Below are 22,709 nucleotides of genomic sequence, written 5' to 3' on the forward strand. Positions count from 1 at the left end.
GTTTTAAAAAGGTTTTCAAAACCAATATTGAACAAATAGTGGTCTGGAAAAAAAAAATTCTAGTTAGCTAGTAGACTCCACATAGGCCACATTTTTTTTTAAAATTTAAATTTCAATACAGTCATACGACACGTGATGGAAATATGTTATTAGGCAATTTCATCCATGTGTATCATAAAATACCACACAGAGTGCCAACTTCTAAGTACAAACTGAAAAGGTATATGTCAATCATCTGTGATGGTCCCTTGATATTATCCAAATATGTAGTTAAACACAAGATACATGAGGCTACCACTGGGATAGTAGAACTGTTTTACAATAAACGCTTTTATATAACTAGGATTATACTCTAAAGGATGAAAAGCACAGCATGTTATGATAAGTACCTAAAACAGAAACAGTCATTTATCACACTATAGAATACTGTGTATGTTGTATGTGCTTCTTCTGGAAACATACCTTTCTCTCGTTTGATCTCAATGACTCTTCCTTCCCAACCCACTGATGAGCTCCAGCCTAGTCTCTATCTACATCTCTTCCTGTAATTTTAGACACAATCTATATATGGATTCTTTCCAGATTCAAGCCTGTAGCTCTGATCTCTCACCTTCCCCTCTGGCCACCCCTACCCTTTGAACCTTTTCTTCATATTTCAGATTATCAATTATTCATTTTAGCCATTTTAATCCTTAATTACATTTTCAGTTTCTCACACCAGAGAAACTATTTGGTATTTGCACATGTGTGTTCTATTTATTTCACTTAAGAGGATGGCCTCAATATGCATCCATTTAGCTATAAATGTCTCTAGTTTCTTGTTCTTTATGGCTGAGTAGTATTCCATTTTATAAAAAAAACCCCACATCTTCTTTATCCAGTCTCCAGTTGATGGGCACTTGGGCTGTTTCCAAGCTTAGCTATTACAAACTGTGCCGCTATAAACATGGGTGCACATATATTGCTGTGGTATGATTCTTCTAATTCTTTTTTTAAAAATTAATTTTACTGGTACATTTTATTGGTACACTTTAGGTATACAATTCATTTACATTTATCATTGGGTGTTTGTACCTGTACATGATATATCTTGGTTCTTATTTTTCTCCCCATTACCTGTGCGCCCTTCACCCCCTCCACCCTTCCCTATTTTCATAGATTTCATTTCCATTTTGTTTTTCTCATAGTTTTTCCTTTCCCTCTTTTCCTTTCCCCTTCCCCTCCCTTCACTCTTTTGTCTTTGGACCTTTTTTCCTATTTCAAATTATCAATTATTCATTTTAATCATTTTAACTGTTGTTTAAACGATCAGTTCCTCACACTAATGAAACTATTCAGTATTTACACATGTGTCCTATTTATTTCACTTAAGAGTATGGCCTCGCTATGCATCCATTTAGCTATAAATGATTCTAGTTTTTCATTCTTTATGGCTGAGTAGTACTCCATTTTATTAAAAAAACCCCACATTTTCTTTATCCAATTTCCAGTTGATGGGCACTTGGGCTGCTTCCAAGCTTTAGCTATTACAAACTGTGCCACTATGAACATGGGTGCCCATATAGCACTGTGGGATGATTCTTTTAATTCTTTTGGGAAGATTCCCAGCAGGGGAATAGCTGGGTCAAATGGGACCTCTAGTCCTAGTTCTTTGAGGTATCTTCCACAGTGGTTGCACCAGTCTGCACTCCCACCAGCAATGGAGAAGGGTTCCTTTCTCCCCACAACCCCACCAGCATTTGTTATTTGTTGATTTCTTGATAGCAGCCATTCTTTCTGGGGTGAGGTGGAATCTCAGTGTTGTTTGCATCTGCATCTCTCGAATGACCAGTGATGTTGAACATTTTTTCATATATTTATTACTTGCTGCTTTTACTTCCTTGTCTGCGAAATGTCTGTTCATTTCAGATGCCCATTTTTAAATTGGGTCTTTGAATTTGGGGGTCCTGATTTTTTTCAGTTCTTTATATATTCTAGATAGTAGTCCTTTGTCTGAGGTACAGCTGCTAAAAAATGTTTACCATATTGTAGGTAATCCGTTAGCTCTGTTGGTGGTTTCTCTTGCAGTGCAGAAGCTTTTTAATAAGATGAGATCCCAACTGTTGATTCTTTCTGCTAGTTCCCGTGATGCTGAGGTTTTGTTCATGAAGTCTTTTCCTATGCCAATGTCTTCAAGAGTTCTACCTAACTTGTCTTCCAGCAAGTTTAGTGTTTCTGTCTTAATATTTAGATCTTTAAATCCACTTCGATCTTAGTTTAGTGCATGGTGATAGATATGGGTCTAGTTTCAATCTCTGGCAGGGTGAAATCCAGTTTTCCAACACCATTTATTAAATAGCCTATCTTTCCTCCAATGATGGTGGTTGGCTCCTTTGTCAAAGATGAGGTGGCTGAGCATGTCTGGAGTTGTTTCTGCATCTTCTAATCTATTCCACTGATTCTTTTAATTCTTTTGGGAAGATACTCAGCAGGGAAATAGCTAGGTGAAATGGGACCTCTAGCCCTAGTTGTTTGAGTTATCTCCATACTGATTTCCACAGTGGTTGCACCAGTCTGCTCTCCCACCAACACTGGAGAAGGGTTCCTTTCTCCCCACACCCCCGCCAGCATATGTTATTGGATGATTTCTTTATAACAGCCATTCTTTCTGGGATGAGATGAAATCTCAGTGTTATTTTCATCTGCATCTTTCAAATGACCAGTGATGTTGACATTTTTTCATATATTTATTTGCTGCTTTTACTTCTTTGTCTGTGAAATGTCTGTTCATTTCAGATGCCCATTTCTGAATTGGGTCTGTAAATTTGGGGGGTCTGATTTTTTTTTTTCAGTTCTTTATATATTCTAGATAGTAGTCCTTTGTCTAAGGTACAGTTGCTGAAAATTTTTCCCCACATTGTAGGTTGTCTCTTAGCTCTGTTGATGGTTTCTCTTGCAGTGCAAAAGCTTTTTTTTTTTTTTTTTTTTTTTGGTGCTGGGGATCGGACTCAGATCCTTGTGCTTGCGTTTCAGGCAGCAAAACCACTAAGCTAAATCCCTGACCCAGAAGCTTTTTAATAAAATGAGATCCCAGTTGGTGATTCTTTGTGCAAGTTCCTGTGCCACTGAGGTTTTGTTCATAACGTCTTTTCCTATGCCAATGTCTTCAAGAGTTCTACCTAACTTATCTTCCAGCAAATTTAATGTTTCTGTCTGAATATTTAGATCTTTAATCCACTTTGATCTTAGTTTAGTGCATGGTGATAGGTATGGGTCTAGTTTTAATCTTTGGCAGGTTGATATCCAGTTTTTCCAACACCATTTATTAAACAGGCTATCTTTCCTCCAATGAGAATGTTGAGCCCCTTTGTCAAAGATGAGGTGGCTGAGCATATCTGTAGTTGTTTCTGGATCTTCTAATCTATTCCACTGATCCTCGGGTCTGTTTCTTTGCCAGTATCATGCTGTTTTTATCACAGTAGCTTTGTAGTGTAGTTTCAAGTTAGGGGTTGTGAGACCCCCTGCCATATCTCTGTTGCCTAAAATTTCTTTTGCTATTCTAGGTCTCTTCTGGTTCCAAATGAATTTTTGGATTGTTTTCTCTAGCTCTGTGAAATATATTGTTGGAATTTCAATTGGCATTGCATTAAACCTATATAATAGTTTTGGAAGTATGGCCATTTTCACTATATTAGTTCTTCTTATCCAGGAACAAGGGATGTCTTTCCATTTTCTTATATCCCCCTCAATCTCCTTTTTCAGAGTGTTAAGAGTTTTCAGTGTAGAGGTCTTTTGCTTCCTTTGTTAGACTGATTCCTAGATATTTCATTTTTTGGATGCTATTGTAAAAGGAATTATTTCCCTAATTTCTCTCTCAGTGAGTCTATTATTTGTATATAAAAAGGCTATTGGTTTTTGAGTGTTGACCTTATATCCAGCTGCTCTACTGAATCTGTTAATTAAGTCTAAAAGTCTTTTGGCAGAGTATTTTGGGTCTTCTATGTAAAGTATCATACCATCAGCAAATAATGACAATTTAACTTCTTTCTTTCCTATCTTTATTCCTTTTATTTCTTTCACTTTTCTAATTGCTGTGGCTAATGTTTTGAGAACAATATAAACAGGAGTAGTGATAGTGGGCATCCTTGTTCCTGATTTTAGCGTGAAAGTTTTCAGTTTTTGACAGTTTAGTATGATGTTAGCTGTTGGTTTTTCATAGATAGCCTTAATCAAGTTGGGATAAAGACCTTCTATTCCAAATTTCTGTAGGGTTTTTTTTTATCATGAATGGTTGTTGGATTTTGTCAATGCTTTTTCTGCATCTATTGAGATGATCATATGGTTTTTGTCCTTGACTCTGTTATTATAGTGTATTACGTTCATTGATTTATGAATGTTGAACCATCCTTGCATCCCTGAAATAAATCAGAGTTGGTCAGGGTGTATGATCTTCTTGATGATCCTTTGTATTCTATTTGCCAGTATCTTGTTGAGGATTTTTGATTCAATATTCATTAGGGAGATGGCCTATAGTTCTCTTTTTGGGTTGTGTCTTTCCCTGGTTTTGCAATCAAATCCAGAGCATCATTAATACCTACTTTGAGAATCTGTATCTAATAAAATGGAAAACACAGAAGAAATGGACAGATTCCTAGATACATACGAATCGCCAAAGTTAAATGAAGAAGATATAGAAATTCTAAACACCCCAAATACAATGAGTGAAATTGAAAATATAATACAAAATTTACCAAAAAAGAAAAAACCAGGTCCTGATGGCTTCATTGCTGAATTCTACAAGACATTTAAAGAAGAACTATTGCCATTACTCTTTAAACTCATCAAGGAAATTGAAAGGGAAGCAAGGCTTCCAAATTCATTCCTGGAAGCAAAAGTTTTAATTTTTGATAACATCCAATTTATCTTCTCTTTTGTGGATTGTGCCATATATATATATATATATGAAACCACTTCCCAATCCAAGGTCATAAGGATTCACACCTCTGTAAATAATCCTTTGGGTCTCTCCAGTGCCTGCTATGTTGCCAGTTTTTACCATGCATACATACAGTTAGTTTTCGAGACTACTGTAGAGCTGGAGGAGATTGGGGGAGGGCAAGGAGGAATGAGAATAGGGTAAATGGAGATGGCACTGAACTTGTGGTTTTTATCAGGATAAAGTTTTTAAATTTTATTTTTCCAGTACCAGGGACTGAATTCAGGACCTTGTGCTTGCCAGGCAGGCACAGCGCCACTGAGCTACATCCCCCGCCCATAGATTTTTTTTTCAGGGTCTTGCTGCGTACTGCAGCCTGGCCTTGAATTCACCAGGTAGCCTAGGCTGGCCTCGAACTCACAGCAATCCTCCTGCCTCAGCCTCCCGAGTGCTGGGATTACAGGAATGCACCACCATGCCTAGACCTTTTTATAAATTACTAAATTACAACCAGCTAAATATTTTACCCAAATGTGGCAAAATTCCCTGGCCATGGAAAGCACAATAAAATAATTATGTGGAAAAGAAAATGAACAAAAAATAACCATTAAAGCAAAGTTATTGTAGCTGGTTGCCCTTAAAATTGGTAACTGAGTTTCTTTTTAAGTTGTATAGCTGCAAGATGATTTATTGTTAACTGTTCAGCAGTTTTATTTAAGAAAACGCTAATTGGAATTCAATTTAGTTCTGTTTATGCAACCTGATTTACTCTGGATAACACTTTGATAATATTAAACCTTTAATTTTCAGATATTAACATATTTTAGCTTTCCTATGGAGAATAGGGTAGCACAGCTTGGCCTATCAAAGAAAACTACTGAAAAAGAATGACCAAGAAAAAAAATCTTAGTACTAAGCAGTGAGACAGTGCTTTCAAAGGAGTAACAAAACTATTTGTTACAACTTTCTAAGGAAACAATGAGTGTCATAAGATGGTTTAGTGACTTATCTAATATGCTGCAAAAAAACCCCTAGATTCTATGCTTAGTGAAAATATGGTTAAATATAGCTATTTTTGGTCAAATACAACTAAGAAAATTAACCATGAATAGACTTGGATTAAAATAAATCTTAAAGGGATTTCTTTAGATAGGAGAAAAATTATTCTAGAGAAAAGAATGGAAATTCAGGAAGGAATGAAGAACAGTGGCAGAAATAATTGTGCAAATAATATAAAAATATTCACTGTAGAAACAACAAAAAAGTCTTGCCAGTTTTAAAATGTGTAAAGCTGGGCCAGGGATTTAGCTCAATGGTTCCGCCACCTGCCTCACAAGCACAAGGTTCCAAGTTCGATCCCAGGTACAAAAAAAATGTGTAAAGTTAAAATGCATGACAATAATAACAAAACAGATGAAGGGAGGACAAAAATGGAACTAAGGAGTTTTAGATCCTAGTACTGTAAGGAAATTGGTAAAAGCAGCAATGTATATTTGAGCACTGTCTCACTGCATAGTATTAAGATTTTTTCTTTGTCATTCTTTTTTAGTTGTTTTTCAATGATAGACCAAACTGTCCTTCCCTATTTATTCATATTGCTTGGAGTCGCAGAACTTCTTGAATTTATGCCTTGGTGTCTTTTAACCATTACTTGCTGTCTTCAGTTTTGTTATACTCTTTTTTTTTTTTGTACCAGGATCAAACTCGGAACTTTGCACTTGCACGGCTGGCAGCAGAACCACTGAGCTAAATCCCCGGCCCCTCTGTCTTCAGTTTTGGAAAATTCTCAGTCATTATTTTCTCAAAGATTGCCTCAGTCTCATTCTCTCTTACCTCTCATTTTGGATGTATATTAGACATTTCACTGTGACTCATATGTATTATACCTTCTTTCTGTTATCTTTCGTATCTTTTCTCTCTGTGTATGACTGTATATCTTTAACATATCAAAATTGACCTTCATATATCATTTCATTATTTTTGCTGGGTATAGAATTTTGGAAATACATTAAGTATCTCAGAAATTACAGAAACCTAAAAATCTTGATATGTCCTGGTATACTGTCATCATTCATAATTTCTGTTATTGTGTTAAAATGTTGCATGTCACAGAAATAACAAATTTTCTTGTCAATTAAATTACAATGAACTCTCATCAGATCTTTAACCATAGCCATTTTGTGTTGTCATCCACAGACAGTTAATTGTTTTACTCTGATGTCTTAAAAGCTGTTTCAAGCAATTATAGTCCTCAAGTGCTTTTTTTCTTCATGGAGAATTCAGGATGGAAAGGGCACTGAAAAGTGTAAGTTTCTAATTTTAACATCATACCTTTGAGTTGGGTATGGTGATATTCCCCTGTAATCCTAGCATTTTGGGAGACTTAGGCAGGATAATGGCTGACTTCAGTCCAACCTGGACAACTTAGTGACTTATTGAACACCTGGCTCAGTAAAAAATTAAAATAATTAATATATTAATAATAATACTATTAATATTATTAAAATAAAAGGGCTGGTGACATGGGGATGTAGCTCAGTGTCAAGACTGTTAGCACTGTGAACCAGCCTTCCTGGCCAAGGATGTGAAACTGCATAGTAGTGAGACTGTGCACACTGTCAACAAAACTTAATCAACAAAATGTGATTTTGAAGAATTGCACCTTTTATGGTTTGCGTGCACATCAGTAATTTCTGCTGAATGTGCTGTTATAATGAAGACATTTCCAAGATTTTTTTCCTGATTAGAACTGGTAGCCAGCATACTATCTATTGATATACAAATAGATGAAAAAGAACTGGAAACAGATTCACAATCATGAAAACAACATTTTTACAACAATTAAAAAAACTATATTAAACAGGGTTTAAAGAAAATTACAAAAGAACTATGAAAAGTACAATCTGTTATAAATTTCTATATAGATTTTATATCTCAGTGGGGAAAAAATAACTGATTCCAATGACATTCATTTTGTTTTCATCTGTGATAGTCATGGATCCTTTTATTTTTCTTGGGGTGCTGAAAATGAGCTGGGAAAAATGCTCTTTGAACATATCTTTAACTTCTACAACATTTTTATTTGGTTTGTGGGTTACTGGAATTGTAATTTTTAATTGCCTTCTAAAAATGGAAAATTAACACAATGGTTTCTGGTCTCAGCTGAACAAGTTAAATATTTCAGTTGCTCTTGGGTCAACTGGCTTACAGTCTGTCTCTCCCTTTGTCTCATACACACACGTGTGTGCACACACACACACATTTCTTGCCACATCAAGTTCTTAACTTGATTCAACAGATTATGCTTAATACCCAATATTCATACTACTGTATTACAGATTTGTTTTCCTAGCAATAAATTTTCAGTTCTTTATGATTCTACTTAAAAACAAGTTTCCAGGGGCCGGGGATTTAGCTCAGTGGGTTTCGCCACCTTCTGTGCATGCTCAAGGACCCGAGTCCGATCCCCAGTACCAAAAAAAAAGTTTCCTTTTTCTAAGTGGCATTCCCAGCTGATATTTCAGGAGATTTAATGATTTTTAAAAGTTTGCCTCAAGGAAGCAGCAACGTTATTGAATGGTTCAAAATTAATTACGTGCAGGTAGGCTTAGAAGACACTTACACAATGGTGTTGCTGGTCGACCACCAGTATTATTACTGCCAAGCTTGTGGTCTGTATATGAGGGCAGAATGGATTTCTGCATCCCAAAACAATACAGAGGCATGGTACGGAAGCTGGGAAAATTTGATAGAGAATGCTCATATTGGTGTAGAGTGAAGCACAAGAATTTTAAAAAAGTAGTGCTACACAGAGAACTAATGTGTATGTATTATGTATTCTCAGAGAGCCATGCCATAAAAGAAGGGGAAAAAAAGCAGCATTTTTGGTACTGGGGATCGAACTCAGGACTTTGCCACTGTGAGGCATGGGGCAGTACCACTGAGCTACATCCCCAGCCCTCCCTTCCCATTTCAACATGTTCTAATACAGATAATTATGTAAGTTGGTCAACTCTTATGCATTACCTTTCTGTAATTGCTGATAATGTATCACTGCAATAGTTTTTCATTTTTCAAGTTCTTTTCATTTTTAAGGTTTTTTTCTATTTTAAATTGTGAACAGTTTTTTTTTTTACTAACTCACCATACTATGTTCTTCACTTTTATGTGATTTCCAATACTGGAGATATAATAGTGTGTAAAGACTTAGAGCATTTTTTTTTTCTCCTGGTACCGGGGATCAAACTCAGGACGTTTTTTTTTGTTTTGTCGGTACCGGGGATCAAACTCAGATCCTTGCGCTTGTGAGGCAGGCGCTGGAACCACTGAGGTAAATCCCCAGCCCCCAAACTCAGGACCTTTTGAGGCAGGCATGGTGCCACTGAGCTAAATACCCGGTTAGAGGATTCTGATTCGTTTCATGCTGTTTTGCAAATTTGCCCCTGCCGAAGTGCATTACATGTTGACTCTGTGTGTAAACATCGTGTATATGTAAGTACATTAAAATTTCAACCCCTTTAATAAATGAAGGGATGTGCTTTGAGATCTTGGCATATGCAACAGTAACGGGTAACCCATAACATGCTTTTGATCAATCTCATCAAGACTTGGGTGTTGTATTTCAGAATAACTGCAGTTATGAAACTTAGTGCACACGATTACCAAATGTAGTGACCTACATTTACGCATTCCATCTTTTGACCAATTTATAAATATTCTTCTGCTTATTACTGTTACAATAGAGCGACTGTTAGTACAACTGAATGCTTATGGCTGGAGAGATATGTACGAGTATGTTACTGCCTATTTTATTGAAAGTGGCTTACAACTGTTTTTGGTTTTCCCCTTTAACAATGTAAATAAATGTCTTTTATTTTTTTATTATTATTATTATTTTTTGGTACCAGGGATTGAACTTGGGACTCTGCACTTTCGAGGCAGGCACCGGAACCGCTGAGCTAAATCCCTGGCTCAATAAATATCTTTTAAATAATTTTTAAAATTATTTTTTCCAGAGTTATATTTTCAGGATTTTAGACTAAAGAATTTTGATCTTTCAGAATTTCAACATTTGGGATTATGGTGGTCAAGACTGTCTTTTGGGGTTATGGCACAAACCCACTTCAGTGATTTAAGAGGTGACAGTGGCCTACAGGATAAAAAAAAGTGCAGAGCAGGAAGACCAGGCAGGATATTGTTGTAGTAATGCAGACAAGAAATGATGAATGCCTTACTAAGGCAGTGACAATAGGAATGGAAAAAATTTTTAAGGTGGTAGAATTACAGGATTTGGTTACCGGCTGGGGATGTGGCTCAGTGGCGCCGCGCCTGCCTCACAAGTGCAAAGTCCTGAGTTTGATCCCGGTACACACACACACACACACACAGGGTGCATGGAGGTGTCCATTCAACATAGGCATGGCAAGAAGGCAGACTGGCAGAAGCACGGGAAGAGATAATAGGTTTAGTTTTGGATTTACCGACTGTAAGAAGATCTTTTCAGCAAGAGGTGTCTGGCAGGCAATAGGATATTCCTGTGTATTCCCTGACAGTCTGTGTTTCGCCTTATTCACTGTTGCGGTCTCAGCCTCAAAACCTGTTACCTTGATAAATGAATGAATCTGGTCAGTATTAAACTTGACAGTCATTTTATCAGAGAGGCTTACGTGCAGCCACAGGAGTAAACTCTGTAGGACTGAACTTCCATTTCAAACTTTCCAGCCCCTAAGCCCTGAGAATACTGGGTGTTCTTGGTTAATGGGGTCTCAAAGAGGTCACGACTTTCAATCACATCTATAAGTATTTTTGAAAACCTGTTTTCCTATAAACCAGCGTACCTAAGAGCGAACACCTGCTAACTTTACAGCGATATATATATACATATATCTTTTTTTTTTTTTTTTTTTTGGTATCAGGGATCGAACTCGGGACCTTGCCCTTTCGAGGCAGGCAGCGGAATCACTGAGCTAAATCCCCGGGCCCCTACAGCGATATATTAATGCCTGTCAAACTGTACTGGGGCTGGACAGTGCTGCCCTCACCTTCGGACCACAAGCCCCAAGGGCTCCTGAGATGGTGTCTCTCCAGGCCAAGTGCAGCACCTGAGAGGCGGAGGAGCAGCCCCCCGCGCCCAGACAAGGGCGGTGCTCCCCCAGCGCGCGCGTGACGCGACATAGGCCGACATCACCTCAGGAGCGCGCGGTGCAATCACAGAGCGAGCCGCTCAGACGGACGCAGCCCCCCACCCCCCGCCCCGGATCCCTCCGCCAGGCCCCCTCCGCACCAGGTCCCGGCGCCCCGCACCCCAGGCCCACAGGCTCGAGGATCTTCGGTTCTCAGAGGTGTTCATCTCTGAAGCCACCCTCGCTTTTGTCTGGGACCTCTCGCGCTACGGGTTTAGACAGCGTCCTCAGACTCTCTAGCGCAAGGAGACCTTGGCTGCGAGGCGTGCTCCGTCAGGGCGTGGCGGCCAGCAGGCTCCGCTGGTTCTGTGACGCGGTAGGTGGCGCGCGGGGCGAGCGGTGGGCGGGGCCGTGCGGGATTTGTCGGAGGCGGGCGAGTGGGGGTTGCCCCTCCTCACCTGCCGCCGGCTTCTCTCTCGCTCCAGCGGTTCTGAGGGGCTGCGGTGACCCGGCTTCCAGTGTGTCCGGCGGGGGAAGCGGCGGCGACGGAATGGCGCTGCTGGGCTTACTGCAGGCGGGCGGTTCAGTGCTGGGACAGGCAGTGGAGCAAGTGACGGGCGGCAGCCTCCTCTCCACGTTGCTGGTGGCCTGCGCCTTCACTCTCAGCCTGGCCTACCTGTTCCGCCTCGCCGTTGGCCACCTGGTCCCCCTGCCGATCGGAGCGGTGCGTGCATCTTCCGAGGTGGCGGGAGGGCGGCCGGGTTCCCAGTCCTGGCGCTGGTGGCGGCTTTCTCGGCCCTGCTGGGATTTGGGATGTGGTGGTCGTGGCACCAGCCTGCTGCTGGTGGCGCTGGTTATCGCGACCTCCGTGGCCTTGCCGGCCTCAGTGTTGGGGCCTGTGATCGCCCTGGCCGCGAGTCTGATCCTGGCGGGGTCTTGCATGCAGCTTTTGTGGTCTCAGGGACGGCTCTGCGGGCTGGCCCGGCTGTGGTCCTTGCTGGTTGCCCTCCGGAGTTGGGTCCCTCGGTGCGGGTCTTGATGGTGATGCTGTTGGCAGATGTACGTGGGCACCCAGGTATATGTGTTCAGTTTGGTAGAGGGGAGTAACTGGACTGCCGGAAGGGCTTCCCTATAATACGGTTAAAAACACCAGTTTCTCTAATTTAGAGGTTGGCCACTAGCTTTAAACCTCCCAGATATATTTGATGAATGCACACTTAACAAGTAACACCAATTTTTGAAAACTACCTTTTACTGACAGTGGAATGGACAAACTTGCACAGTCTGGGTTAGTAACTTTTAAATTTTTGTTTGAACAATAACAGGTATGAGGCAAGAGTTAGTATTTTTCCTACACATGCGATTTTCGAGGAAGTATTTGTCTTTGGGAAGACAAAGATACTTTTAGTGTTTAAAGTGTTTAAATCATACTATAATTTGAGGAATGCTTTCTTATTTGAGACCTCAGACATCTGGGCAGTGTCATCCTTTGTCATCATTGCAGGTTTGATTTCCAGGAGACTTAATGTTATAATCTGTGGGTCTCATTGTGTAGCATTTAAAGTATGGTTTATGATGAATGCTAGTGAATTTGTTAGAGTTGACGTAATTTCCTTTAAAATTGGATCTAGTTCATTTGGATTGAAAGAAGTATGAGATGTGTTCTGTTCACTGTAAATGTATATTAAACATTTCTCTTAGGTCAAGTTACTGTTTGGTGTTTTCTTTTCTTTGGGGAAGATTCTAGGACTAAAATTAAGAGTGGTAGAAATGAAAGCTCTTACTACTAATAGTTAGAAAAGTTGGCCGGGGATTTAGCTCAGTGGTTTCACAGCCTGCTGCGCAAGCGGAAGGACCCGAGTTCGATCCCTGGTACCCCCCCCCAAAAAGAAAGGTTATCTGGAGCCACTAGTAATATGATAGTGTCTGTTTAAAATTACGGTGCTTGTTTGACTATCCTGTTTTGAATTTTTTTTCTTTTAAACCACATTCTTCCTAGATACTGGCAGTTTGGCTGTTCTTAAGTTACTTTTGATGCTTCACGTTTTAGTAACTTTTTTTTAGCATTAATGAAAATTACATTAAATTGGTTATGCAACTGAATCGAGATTTTTCCTTAAAATTAAATGAGAAATGAATTTCATTGTTGTTTTCTCTTATAGAAAACTCCACCATACATTTTCTCCCCAGTTCCATTTCTTGGGCATGCTGTAGCATTTGGGAAAAATCCTATTGAGTTCCTAGAGAATGCATATGAGAAGGTAAGTCTTCTAAATAATTAGAGAAAAAGAAACTAGTTTAGGTAAGTGCTTTCCAAACTTTTCTTTTCTTTTTTTTTTTTGGTACCGGGGATCAAACTCGGGTCCTTGTGCTTGCGCAGCAGGCGGCAAAACCACTGAGCTAAATCCCTGGCCCACAAACTTTTCTTTTAAATAGAAGAACATTAAAAAAAAAATTGTGTCCTTATGATTATTGATGGTATAGAAAACATAAAATGGAAGCTGCCCTGATTTAAGATTGGAGAGGCCTTGTAGGCTGCTACTCTTTTTAGTTTCTGCTCGTGTCCTGAGGTAGTTTGAGATGCATCCAAGGAAACCTGTAGTTCTGGCAATTATTGTTTAAAAAATACTGTTCTAAATTTTGTTTTCACTAATTATAGTTAAAATTGGTAAAATTGACCCTCATTTTTCTTAACCATGCATCTCTGGAATTTCTAACCTTTTCTATACCTCTCCTGTGACTTACTCTCCACTTGGGTGACCCACTGAATACCAGTGAGCACTCAAATCTTTGTGCTTTCCTCTGTAATGAGCTATCTTGTATCACATATACTCTTCAGCCCTCCTTTGGACTTGCTGTGACAAAATACCTGAGGTAAATAAAGGAGGAGATTTTTACTTGGCTCATGCTTTCTGAAGTTTTAGTACATGGTTGGTTGACTCTGCTGCAGAAACATACTGAAAGTTCATGGTGGAGAATTGCTGTTCATCTTGTAGCAGCCAGAAAGCAGAGTGAGAGAGGATGTCCTGGTGGGCATATTCCTCTTGCTATTTTTGTTCCATCCAGGCTCTATTAGATGGTGGCACCTACATTCAAGGTAGTTCTCAGCCCAGGTTTTTATCTCACATACTAATCTCTGGAAATCCCTTACAGACAGTTCTCACAATTGTGCTATACTGATTTCCTAGGTATTTCTTAATCCAGTAAAATGACAGTGATTAATCCTCACAGACTTGTCCCCTGTTCTACCCTACAACTTTTTCTTAGTTCTTAAATCACTCACTCATTTGCTTGTGCAACTCCTTTAATTATAATTATAATTATAATTATAACCATTCTTGATTTCATTAGATTATCTATTCCACTTTCCCTCTTTTCTCCTGATCTGTCAGTCCTCTTCATTTTTCTTTTTTCACTTTTGGTTCATTGTCCATCATTTCAGTTACATTCTGTCCAAGACCTTCAGTTTCCTGGGTCCTAGATTTTTTGGTCATCTCAGTTGGCAAAACTCCAAAGGTGGGAAGAGTCAGTTACTCATTTTCTCCTTTCTTGCACCAGATGAGTTTTTTCCTATTTCATGATTGCTTGCCCTGCATGAAATTTAAATACTGCTCAACAATTCTGTTTTGTTCTTATGACTGGCTGACTTTCCATTCATTTCAATAATTAGTTCAAATCTTTACTCTTCTGAACTTACGAATTTTAATTTTTTTTTTTTTCTCTTTTTGTTTTTTTGAGATAGGGTTTTGCTAGTTCAGGATGGCTTTGAACTCACTGTGTAGCTTAGGCTGGCCTCAAACTCACAGCAATCCTCCTGAGTGTTGGGATAATGGATATGCACCACCATACCCAGCATAAATTTATAAATCTTTCTACCTTTCTATCAAAGCAAGTGACTTTGTCCCCTGAAGACTGATTAAAAACCAACCATTCAGTGAGAGTTCTCATGTTCTTAGTTTCAGACATACAAACCTGCTTGTCTCTATGTTCTGTTGTCTTCCTGTAATAGTGCTAGGATTTAGTGCTTTGCATAGATTATTTCACTGAATGTCCACCAAAACCCTGAATATGTACGTTTTGTAGATAACAAATATGAGAAACAGAAGTTACATAATTTGTTCCAGGGCTCATTGCCAGCCAGTGCCCAAGCCAAATTAGACATGGCCTGATTTCTGGGCCTTCGTTTTGTTGTTGTTGTTTTTGTGTTTTTTGGTACCAGGGATGGAACTCAGGACCTTGCGCTTGCAAGGCAGGCAATGGAACCACTGAGCTGAATCCCTGGCCCCTGGGCCTATGTTTTTGATAATAATAATAATGACAGGAAAGAACTCATTTACTATGGCTGAGACACTCTTCTGTGTCCTTTACATACAATTTACATAATCTGGACAGCAGCTCTGTGAAGTGTGTACTATTTTTATAACTTTTATAGATGAGGGAAACTGAAACAGAGAAAGGTTAAGTTTTCTGACTGTAGGACTAAAGTCAGACACTGATAGGTGGAGGAGCTGGGATTTGAACCCAGGCAATCTGGCTCCAGAATCTTGTGCTCACTATATTCTACTACCTTAGTTTTGTTGTACAATATGTTGCCTCTTATTGGAAGATGAACTCTTCATTCCTTTTTCTTTTGTCTCAGAAACCTTATACTATCATTTCTCTTAGCTGGATCTTTCTATTTTGTTCTGAAAAATTCTCAAGTGTTGTTCATTTAAAAGTAAAAATATTTTTCCTTTCTCTTCAGTAATGGGGATTGAACACAGGGCTTCAGACATGCTAGGTGAGTTACGTGGCCAGCCCAGTTATTTTTATTTTTCGGATTTTGAGATAGGGTCTCCCAAGATTGCCCAGTTTGGTCTCAAACTTGTGATCTTCCTCCATTTGTCCCCAGAGTAGCTGGGTTAATTAATAGGCAGGCACTGTGATGCCCAGTGCAGAGCTTCACTTAACCACTTTGTCCCTTCTGTAATTTGTCTGTGCACACTGTTTTTATTTCTGTAACTCCTGTTTAATTACTCTGCAGTTCCCTTGAGTCTCTCCAGTAAACTTGTCCTCTTTGCTTCTTTCTAACTCACTTGTGGGAAGAGGCCTGGCCATTTATTGTTGGTGCTTGGTTGCTGAGGTTAGTCATATCCCTTTCTTTTCTTTTCTTTTTCGGACTACTCCCTATGTAGTTCAGGCTGGCCTTGAACTCACAGTAATCCTCCTGCCTCAGCCTCTGAGTGCTGGGATCACAGGTGTGCATCACCATACTTGGCTTATATCCCTTTATTTTCTAGGTGATTTTCTCCATGTAGCTTCAACTGAACACCGCCATATGTCAACACCCAAATTAATGTTTGTGGCTCTGGTCTCTTTGAGCTACTGACCTGGATGTCCAATTCCCATATGATTCTTAGTTATTTATGGGCCAGGGATTTAGCTCAGTGGCTCTGCTGCCTGCCTCGCAAGCGCAAGGTCCTGAGTTTGATCCCTGGTACCAAAAAAAAAAGAAAAGAAAGAAATGATTCTTAGTTATCTAAAAGTATCTGAAATCCAGTATTTTTAATATTTAACTGCTGATTTTTCTCTCTCCAGTTCTGGGGGTCCTGTCTTATTCTGTTATCATTGCTTTTCTGGTTTTGCAGTGTGCCAGAAATAAAATTCCTTCTTGATAATTCTTTTACTCTGTCAATCCATTGCCAAGTCTGCAGACTGTTTCCAAAATAACTTAGTTATCTGTTTGCTTCTATGTCTCCTACTCCACCATTAGTTTGTGCCAAGAGCTTATCTGGTTTGTGCAGTGGGTTCTCAACTGGTCCTTTGGGATCTTTTCTGCTCCTACCTCTCCATCCTTTGTGCATAGCAGTCACAGACATCTTTCTTTTAAAATATACAAAGACTAATCGTGTCTTTTCCACATACTTTAAACTTCCCCCTTTGATTGCAAGCAAAAACTTCTTTAACCTGACTCATCAGACTCTGTGGTGTGGGCTCTGTCTGACCCTTGTCTCATCTCATCCTTCCCACCCTCACATTCAGGACCATTGGGCATTCTTGGTTGCCGTCCTTCAGGTCTCAGTGCAGGTGTCTTCCTCTTTAGGTCTGCCTTTTGTGGTTATCTCATCACAGTTGTTTTCCTTTGTGTAATATGTAACACCTGCAAGTTTTCATTTGTTATTCTTTTTTTTTTGGTATCAGGGATCGAACTCGGGTCCTTGCGCTTTCGAGGCAGGCAGCGGAGCCACTGAGCTAAATGCCCAGCCTTTTCATTTGTTAATGTGTTACTTGATGTGTGTCCTTTCCAAGAGACTGTACTTCGTGAGTTAGGGACAGTATTTTTGTTCATGATTATATTCCTAAAGTGTAGTCTTCAACAACAGTTATAATAATAAATGCAAAGTGAAGCTTATAACACCTAACAAGAGTAACATAAACAAGATGAAATCATTCAGTGTTGGTGAGATTGTGTAAAACTGATAATGACATAAACTTCTTGTGTCTTCACATAGTATGTTCTATAGAAAAGGACATATCTTTTGGCCGCTCTATAAATTTATTTTCAGCTAAAGGGGAGAGGGCTGTATTTTCTCAGAGATACTCATTGCAGAATTATTTATTAAAACAACCTTGACAGCATTACCCATAAGCCCAATAATGAAAAAGCAATTAAGTTAACATCTTGGTATGTAATACTAGAAAACAGTAGATCACTAATGTTTAAATATAGAAAATATTTTCAGTATAAAAAGTGGAAAAAAGAATAAAGTTGTCTTTATACCAAATTTGCAACTAATTATAAATTTAGACAAGTACAAGAGGGGTTAATGTGGCAAGTTGAAAAGAATTGCTTTAAGATGTATAAATGTTTTATTTTTGGCCATGTATTGTATGGTTTAAGAAATTTTTTTGTAACATCACCATGAGTGCTTTTCTCTTTTTAGTATGGACCCGTATTTAGTTTTACCATGGTGGGCAAGACTTTTACTTACCTTCTGGGGAGCGATGCTGCTGCATTGCTTTTTAATAGTAAAAATGAAGACCTGAATGCAGAAGATGTCTACAGTCGTCTGACAACACCTGTGTTTGGGAAGGGAGTCGCGTATGACGTTCCTAATGCAGTAGGTGACACTTATTTTGAATAAGAACAAATCTGTACTATAATATTTATAGCTAGTAGTGTAGTATTATGCATTTACAATGTAGAAGCAATTTATTCCTCGGTTCAAAAAATCTGGAGGTGCATGAGACATTTGAAAGGAGAAAAACCATGGGTAACTGATAAGGAAAGTATATTTTGTTTTATACCTGCTAGTATAGCCTAAATAATTTTAAAGGGCTTCCTATACAAAGAAATGAAATCAATGATAAGAGCATATGGGGATTTGATTTGAGAAAGTAATAAGAAAATTCCATTAGTTCATTAAAAGGCTTTCTACATATCTACTCCTCCCTGAAATTCTAGCATAAGAGCTGTGAGTTAGAAATTGCTGACTTCAGAAGTCCTCTTTCTAATGTACGCCTTTAGGTAAAGTGAATGTTTGTTGTGAGGTTTTCTCTTCTAAAGTTAATTATTAAAATGTAAGTTGATACAGAACATAACTTAGATAACCAGCTCAGTTGCTTGGTTTGTGGACTTTGGCTAACACATATAGCCCAGTACCCAAGTATCTTAGTTGCTTTTCTCATTTCTGAGACAAAATACCCAACACACAAAGATAAAGGACAAGAGGTTTATTTGGCTCACAGTTTGTAGAGGTTTCAGTCCATAGTTGGCTGGCTCCAAGGCAGGGTGGCATGGCAGAGGGGCATCAGAGGAGGAACAGTCCACAGTAAGCATAGTGACAGCATATTAACACTCTTTCTGTCTGTTATATTTTATGCAGGCTGCCTGCCCTTGGGAGAGTGTGGCACTAACACCCTTAATCCTAGCCAGAACTATGCCAAACCAACCAGTCAGTGGACTGATTTAGTAATCACACACTCTAGATTCAGCCACCTCTGAAAAGCCCTCCCTCTCCTCATGACTGCATGAGGGTTTGGGGGGATATCCAGACACAAGCCATAATCCCAAGTATGGCAGTTAAATGTAGACTTTAAGTATCATTTCTAGAAATGGGCACATTTTGGAAATGGGGAGAATGACTACTCAAGTTCAAAAGCAAACCCCTCAGAAAATCCCTGGTTAGGTTTGGTTTATCTACTTATTTTTCTTCTCCCATTTTATTTTATGTATTTATTTATTTGCAGTACCGGGGATTAAATTCAGAACCTTGTGCTTGCAAGGCAGGCACGGTGCCACTGAGCTAAGTCCCTGGCCCTTCTCCCATTTTTTTTTCTCTTCTCCTATTTTATTAGACTCTTAAGATATAAATGCCCCAGAGGATTAACCATTAGTTGTCTTTGTGTGAATTTATTTTATTCAGATTATATTTTCATTATATTCTGGAAGATAGTATCAGTGAGGAAGGATATTTGTTTGGAAATAGAGGAAGAGAATAGTTAAGGTGGATAAAAATAGAATCAAGCTGTAAATAGGCCTTCAGGAAGTTGTTTTGTTGTTTGAGTTGGGTTGAAGGCTGGAAGTTAATAGAATAGGAAAAGGGAGCTCTGGACTTAGGAGTGGGAAAAGGGTATGTAGGAAGGAAGGCAGAAGGTGGGCTTCTTACTTACTTCATCTAGGACCCTGGTAGCAGACACTGTCCTCCACATTACTTCATATAAATGCATAGATGCTCTAAGTTGCCATATCTGGTATAGTTTTAAAAAATACTTTTACTGTTTTTTTTCGGTTTTTCAGGATGTTTTCTTTGAGTGTTATATAGTTAGAATAACCTAATGAATTGGATGATGTAACAAACATTTTAATGGTATATAAGCTTGATTTTTTTTTTTTTTTTTTTTTTTAGATTTTCTTGGAGCAGAAGAAAATGTTAAAAACTGGCCTTAACATAGCCCACTTTAAACAATACGTTTCTATAATTGAAAAAGAAACACAGGAATACTTTCAAAGTTGGGGAGAAAATGGAGAAAAAAGTAAGCAAAATGTTTTACATTTGTCCTGTTATTTCTTCTTGTCCATGATTAGAAATCTAGAGAGAGTGTGTGTTAATATAAAACAGCATAGTGTATGTAGAATTACCTTGCTTTTAATGAGAATGATGTGTTCTGCTTACCAAGGAGTTGTTTTCCAGTTTTTCACTAGATTGGATTAATGTATTTCTTCAGAAGTGATTGCCCTCTCTGGAGCAGGGAGCAATTATTTGCTCACAGTACAGCAGGGCATCACATTCTGTGTGTGAGCTTCAGCTGTTCTAAGAAGAGTAGGAACCTGATTTTATTTTTAACCCTAAAGTTTTTTGTTGTTGTTGTTGTTTTTGGTGCCGGGGATTGAACTCGGGTCCTTGCGCTTGCGCAGCAGGCTGCGAAACCACTGAGCTAAATCCCCGGCCCTTTACCCCTATAGTTGATGTGATATATTTTCTTTTTTTTTTTGTTACTGGGGATCGAACTCGGGTCCTTGCGCTTGCAAGGCAGGCTGCAGAACCACTGAGCTAAATCCCTGGCCCGATGTGATATATTTTCTAACCATACGAAAAACTGATGTGCAAATTAGAATGCCAACTTAAATACATGTGAAACATATATTTATAGCATTCGTAAGACCAGCGTATTAGCTGATCTTCTCTTTTTTGGCAGTCTAATTGGAAAGCCAAATGTTAATGGGATGTTCTTTTGTTTACTGTAGAATGAAAGAACAGGAAATTAATTGGATAATTTTTATCACTTTTAAGTATCACCAAAGTGTGCTTGCTAGATTCATCTCTAGCCAGTGTTGGAATATACAAATTGATGATTATAGTTTCCTTTTATATATTGCCCAAACTTCAGTTTTTAGTCTTAATCTTCCTGTATTTGACCTGGGAATAATTCAGATCTTTGAACTGTCATTCCTTAGGAAATCCCTCTTTCTTTGTCTTCATAGGAACTAAATAATCTTTTTTCTGATTTGTTGTGCTGTGACCTGAAAATCAAACAATTCTGTTCACTTTTATCTCCATTTTATCCCTATTCTCAAGGTAAAGAAGAGCCCATGAGGTTTAGAGATGCCTTTGTGTGGTGTCTGTTGTGGCTTTCCAGAGGACAGTGTGTCCTGTGATCTAGTCTATTGACTTTAGTGTTCTGTGTGTACAGCTGTATATCTGTCTGTAGATTTTTTTATGAATAGGATCTTGTTTGTTCTTCAGTTTTTTAATTCCCAGTTTTCTATCACTATCTTTTATATATTCAACAAAACAATATTTCATAAGCCTTTTTGGAAATAAGTAATAAAGAGTGATCTTTTTCTTCTCTAGATTTGTTTGAAGCTCTTTCTGAGCTCATAATTTTAACAGCTAGCCATTGTTTACATGGAAAAGAGATCAGAAGTCAACTCAGTGAGCAGGTGGCACAGCTGTATGCAGATCTGGATGGAGGTTTTAGCCATGCAGCCTGGCTGCTGCCAGGTTGGCTGCCTCTGCCTAGTTTCAGGTATGGATAACAAGATAATGTACTGTTGGCATGCTGTCAAAGTTGGAGAGATTATGAACTCCCATTCTTTTATAAAAATTCAAGACAGATTTTCGTTATACAGTGAGCTTATTTGAAGTACATTTTAGTTTATTCAAATGGTGATTTGTTGTCTATTCTAGTATTTTAAAGCTTGCTTACCTCTCATATTCCTCATATTCGAGAAAGTCTCTGAACTATCTCTAAAAGCCCTCCTTTTCAGCACTTGTTTGAAAGTTTTTAATGATTTTATAGTATGTATATTGTTAAATATCTTTCTTTTGAATATTTGTGCCTTTATTAATTTTCTCTTTGTCCCTTTGCCAAGTGTTCTGTGATTTGCTTAAGGGCAGAGACTATCTTTGATGCACAGAAATACTGCTTTTAGGACATGATGTATAACTGAGTGTTATGCACATTAGTAAGCTTTCCAAATCTTCACTGAATCACGTCCTTTTAGGTGAGTGATGAGGAAGAGTTAAATTGGCATTCCTTTTCCCTTGTATTTCTGCCCCTTCTATCTAGTTACAGAATAAAAGTGGTAGGAATAAAACGGAAAGTCAGGAGAGGTTCTCTAGAGTTCTCTGGAACTCATAATACCTTGTAGTTGTCTTTTCCTGTATATTGTACTGGAAGACTCAGTGCAGCTCTTGGCTCTGATTTTCAATAAAAGTATATTCAGCCTGTTTCCACTTGTCCTGTTTCTTGGATGAATCTGAATTCTTGAGTTTGATATGCTAACCTAGTCTTTTTTGTTTTACTTGGACCAACAGATTTAACCAAATCATTCCATTCCCTTTCTTTTTGTTTATGTTGTGTGCTGGAGATTCAACCCAGGGCCCCACATGTACTAAGCATGTGCTCTCCATCTGAACAAGACCCCCCTGACCCTCCATCCACCATCTTCAATAGGCTCTGCTATATTGACACTGCGAAGCTTCAGTTGCTTTCTGTATATAGCATCTCAGTCAATCTCCTAAAGCAGTCTTTCAGATGAAATAGGGTAGAAATTTGGGACTTGATATGAGAGTGCTTTGCAGTTAGGTTGCCCGGTTTTAAGTGCCAGCTCTATTATTTATTGGGGGTGTGATCTTAGGCAGCTACCTGTGAATAGAGGTGGTTGCTATTACTGTTACGTGGTAAGC

General features: G+C 38.7%; 2 protein-coding genes across 18 annotated transcripts in view; one reads left to right on the plus strand and one right to left on the minus strand.

Annotated features, from left to right (window-relative positions):
* The window catches only part of LOC147829672 (uncharacterized), a 76,558-nt gene extending 65,180 nt beyond the window's left edge, over window positions 1-11,378 (minus strand). For 3 of the 4 annotated variants that reach the window (XR_015448659.1, XR_015448658.1, XM_087204483.1), the window contains exons 1-2: window positions 11,199-11,378; window positions 10,396-10,518 (exon numbers count right to left, since the gene is read on the minus strand). Coding sequence is in view for 1 of the 4 variants with exons in the window: in XM_087204483.1 (XP_087060609.1) it covers window positions 10,396-10,518; window positions 11,199-11,264 (189 nt within the window). In the remaining 3 variants the exon portion in view is untranslated. Of the gene's footprint in view, window positions 1-10,395; window positions 10,519-10,956; window positions 11,117-11,198 lie in introns of those variants that run through there. The other variant, XR_015448660.1, reaches the window with a different exon arrangement.
* The window catches only part of Cyp51a1 (cytochrome P450 family 51 subfamily A member 1), a 66,730-nt gene continuing 55,252 nt past the window's right edge, over window positions 11,232-22,709 (plus strand). For 13 of the 14 annotated variants that reach the window (XR_015448643.1, XR_015448645.1, XR_015448641.1 and 10 more), the window contains exons 1-5: window positions 11,429-11,761; window positions 13,200-13,298; window positions 17,961-18,137; window positions 19,926-20,052; window positions 21,372-21,546. Coding sequence is in view for 2 of the 14 variants with exons in the window: in XM_004862373.4 (XP_004862430.1) it covers window positions 11,588-11,761; window positions 13,200-13,298; window positions 17,961-18,137; window positions 19,926-20,052; window positions 21,372-21,546 (752 nt within the window). In the remaining 12 variants the exon portion in view is untranslated. The other variant, XM_004862375.4, reaches the window with a different exon arrangement.

This window comes from Heterocephalus glaber, unplaced genomic scaffold (genome assembly GCF_053883595.1).
Source record: "Heterocephalus glaber isolate CG9 unplaced genomic scaffold, H.glaber_assembly_v1.0 deba00000546, whole genome shotgun sequence".
NCBI lineage: Eukaryota > Metazoa > Chordata > Mammalia > Rodentia > Bathyergidae > Heterocephalus > Heterocephalus glaber.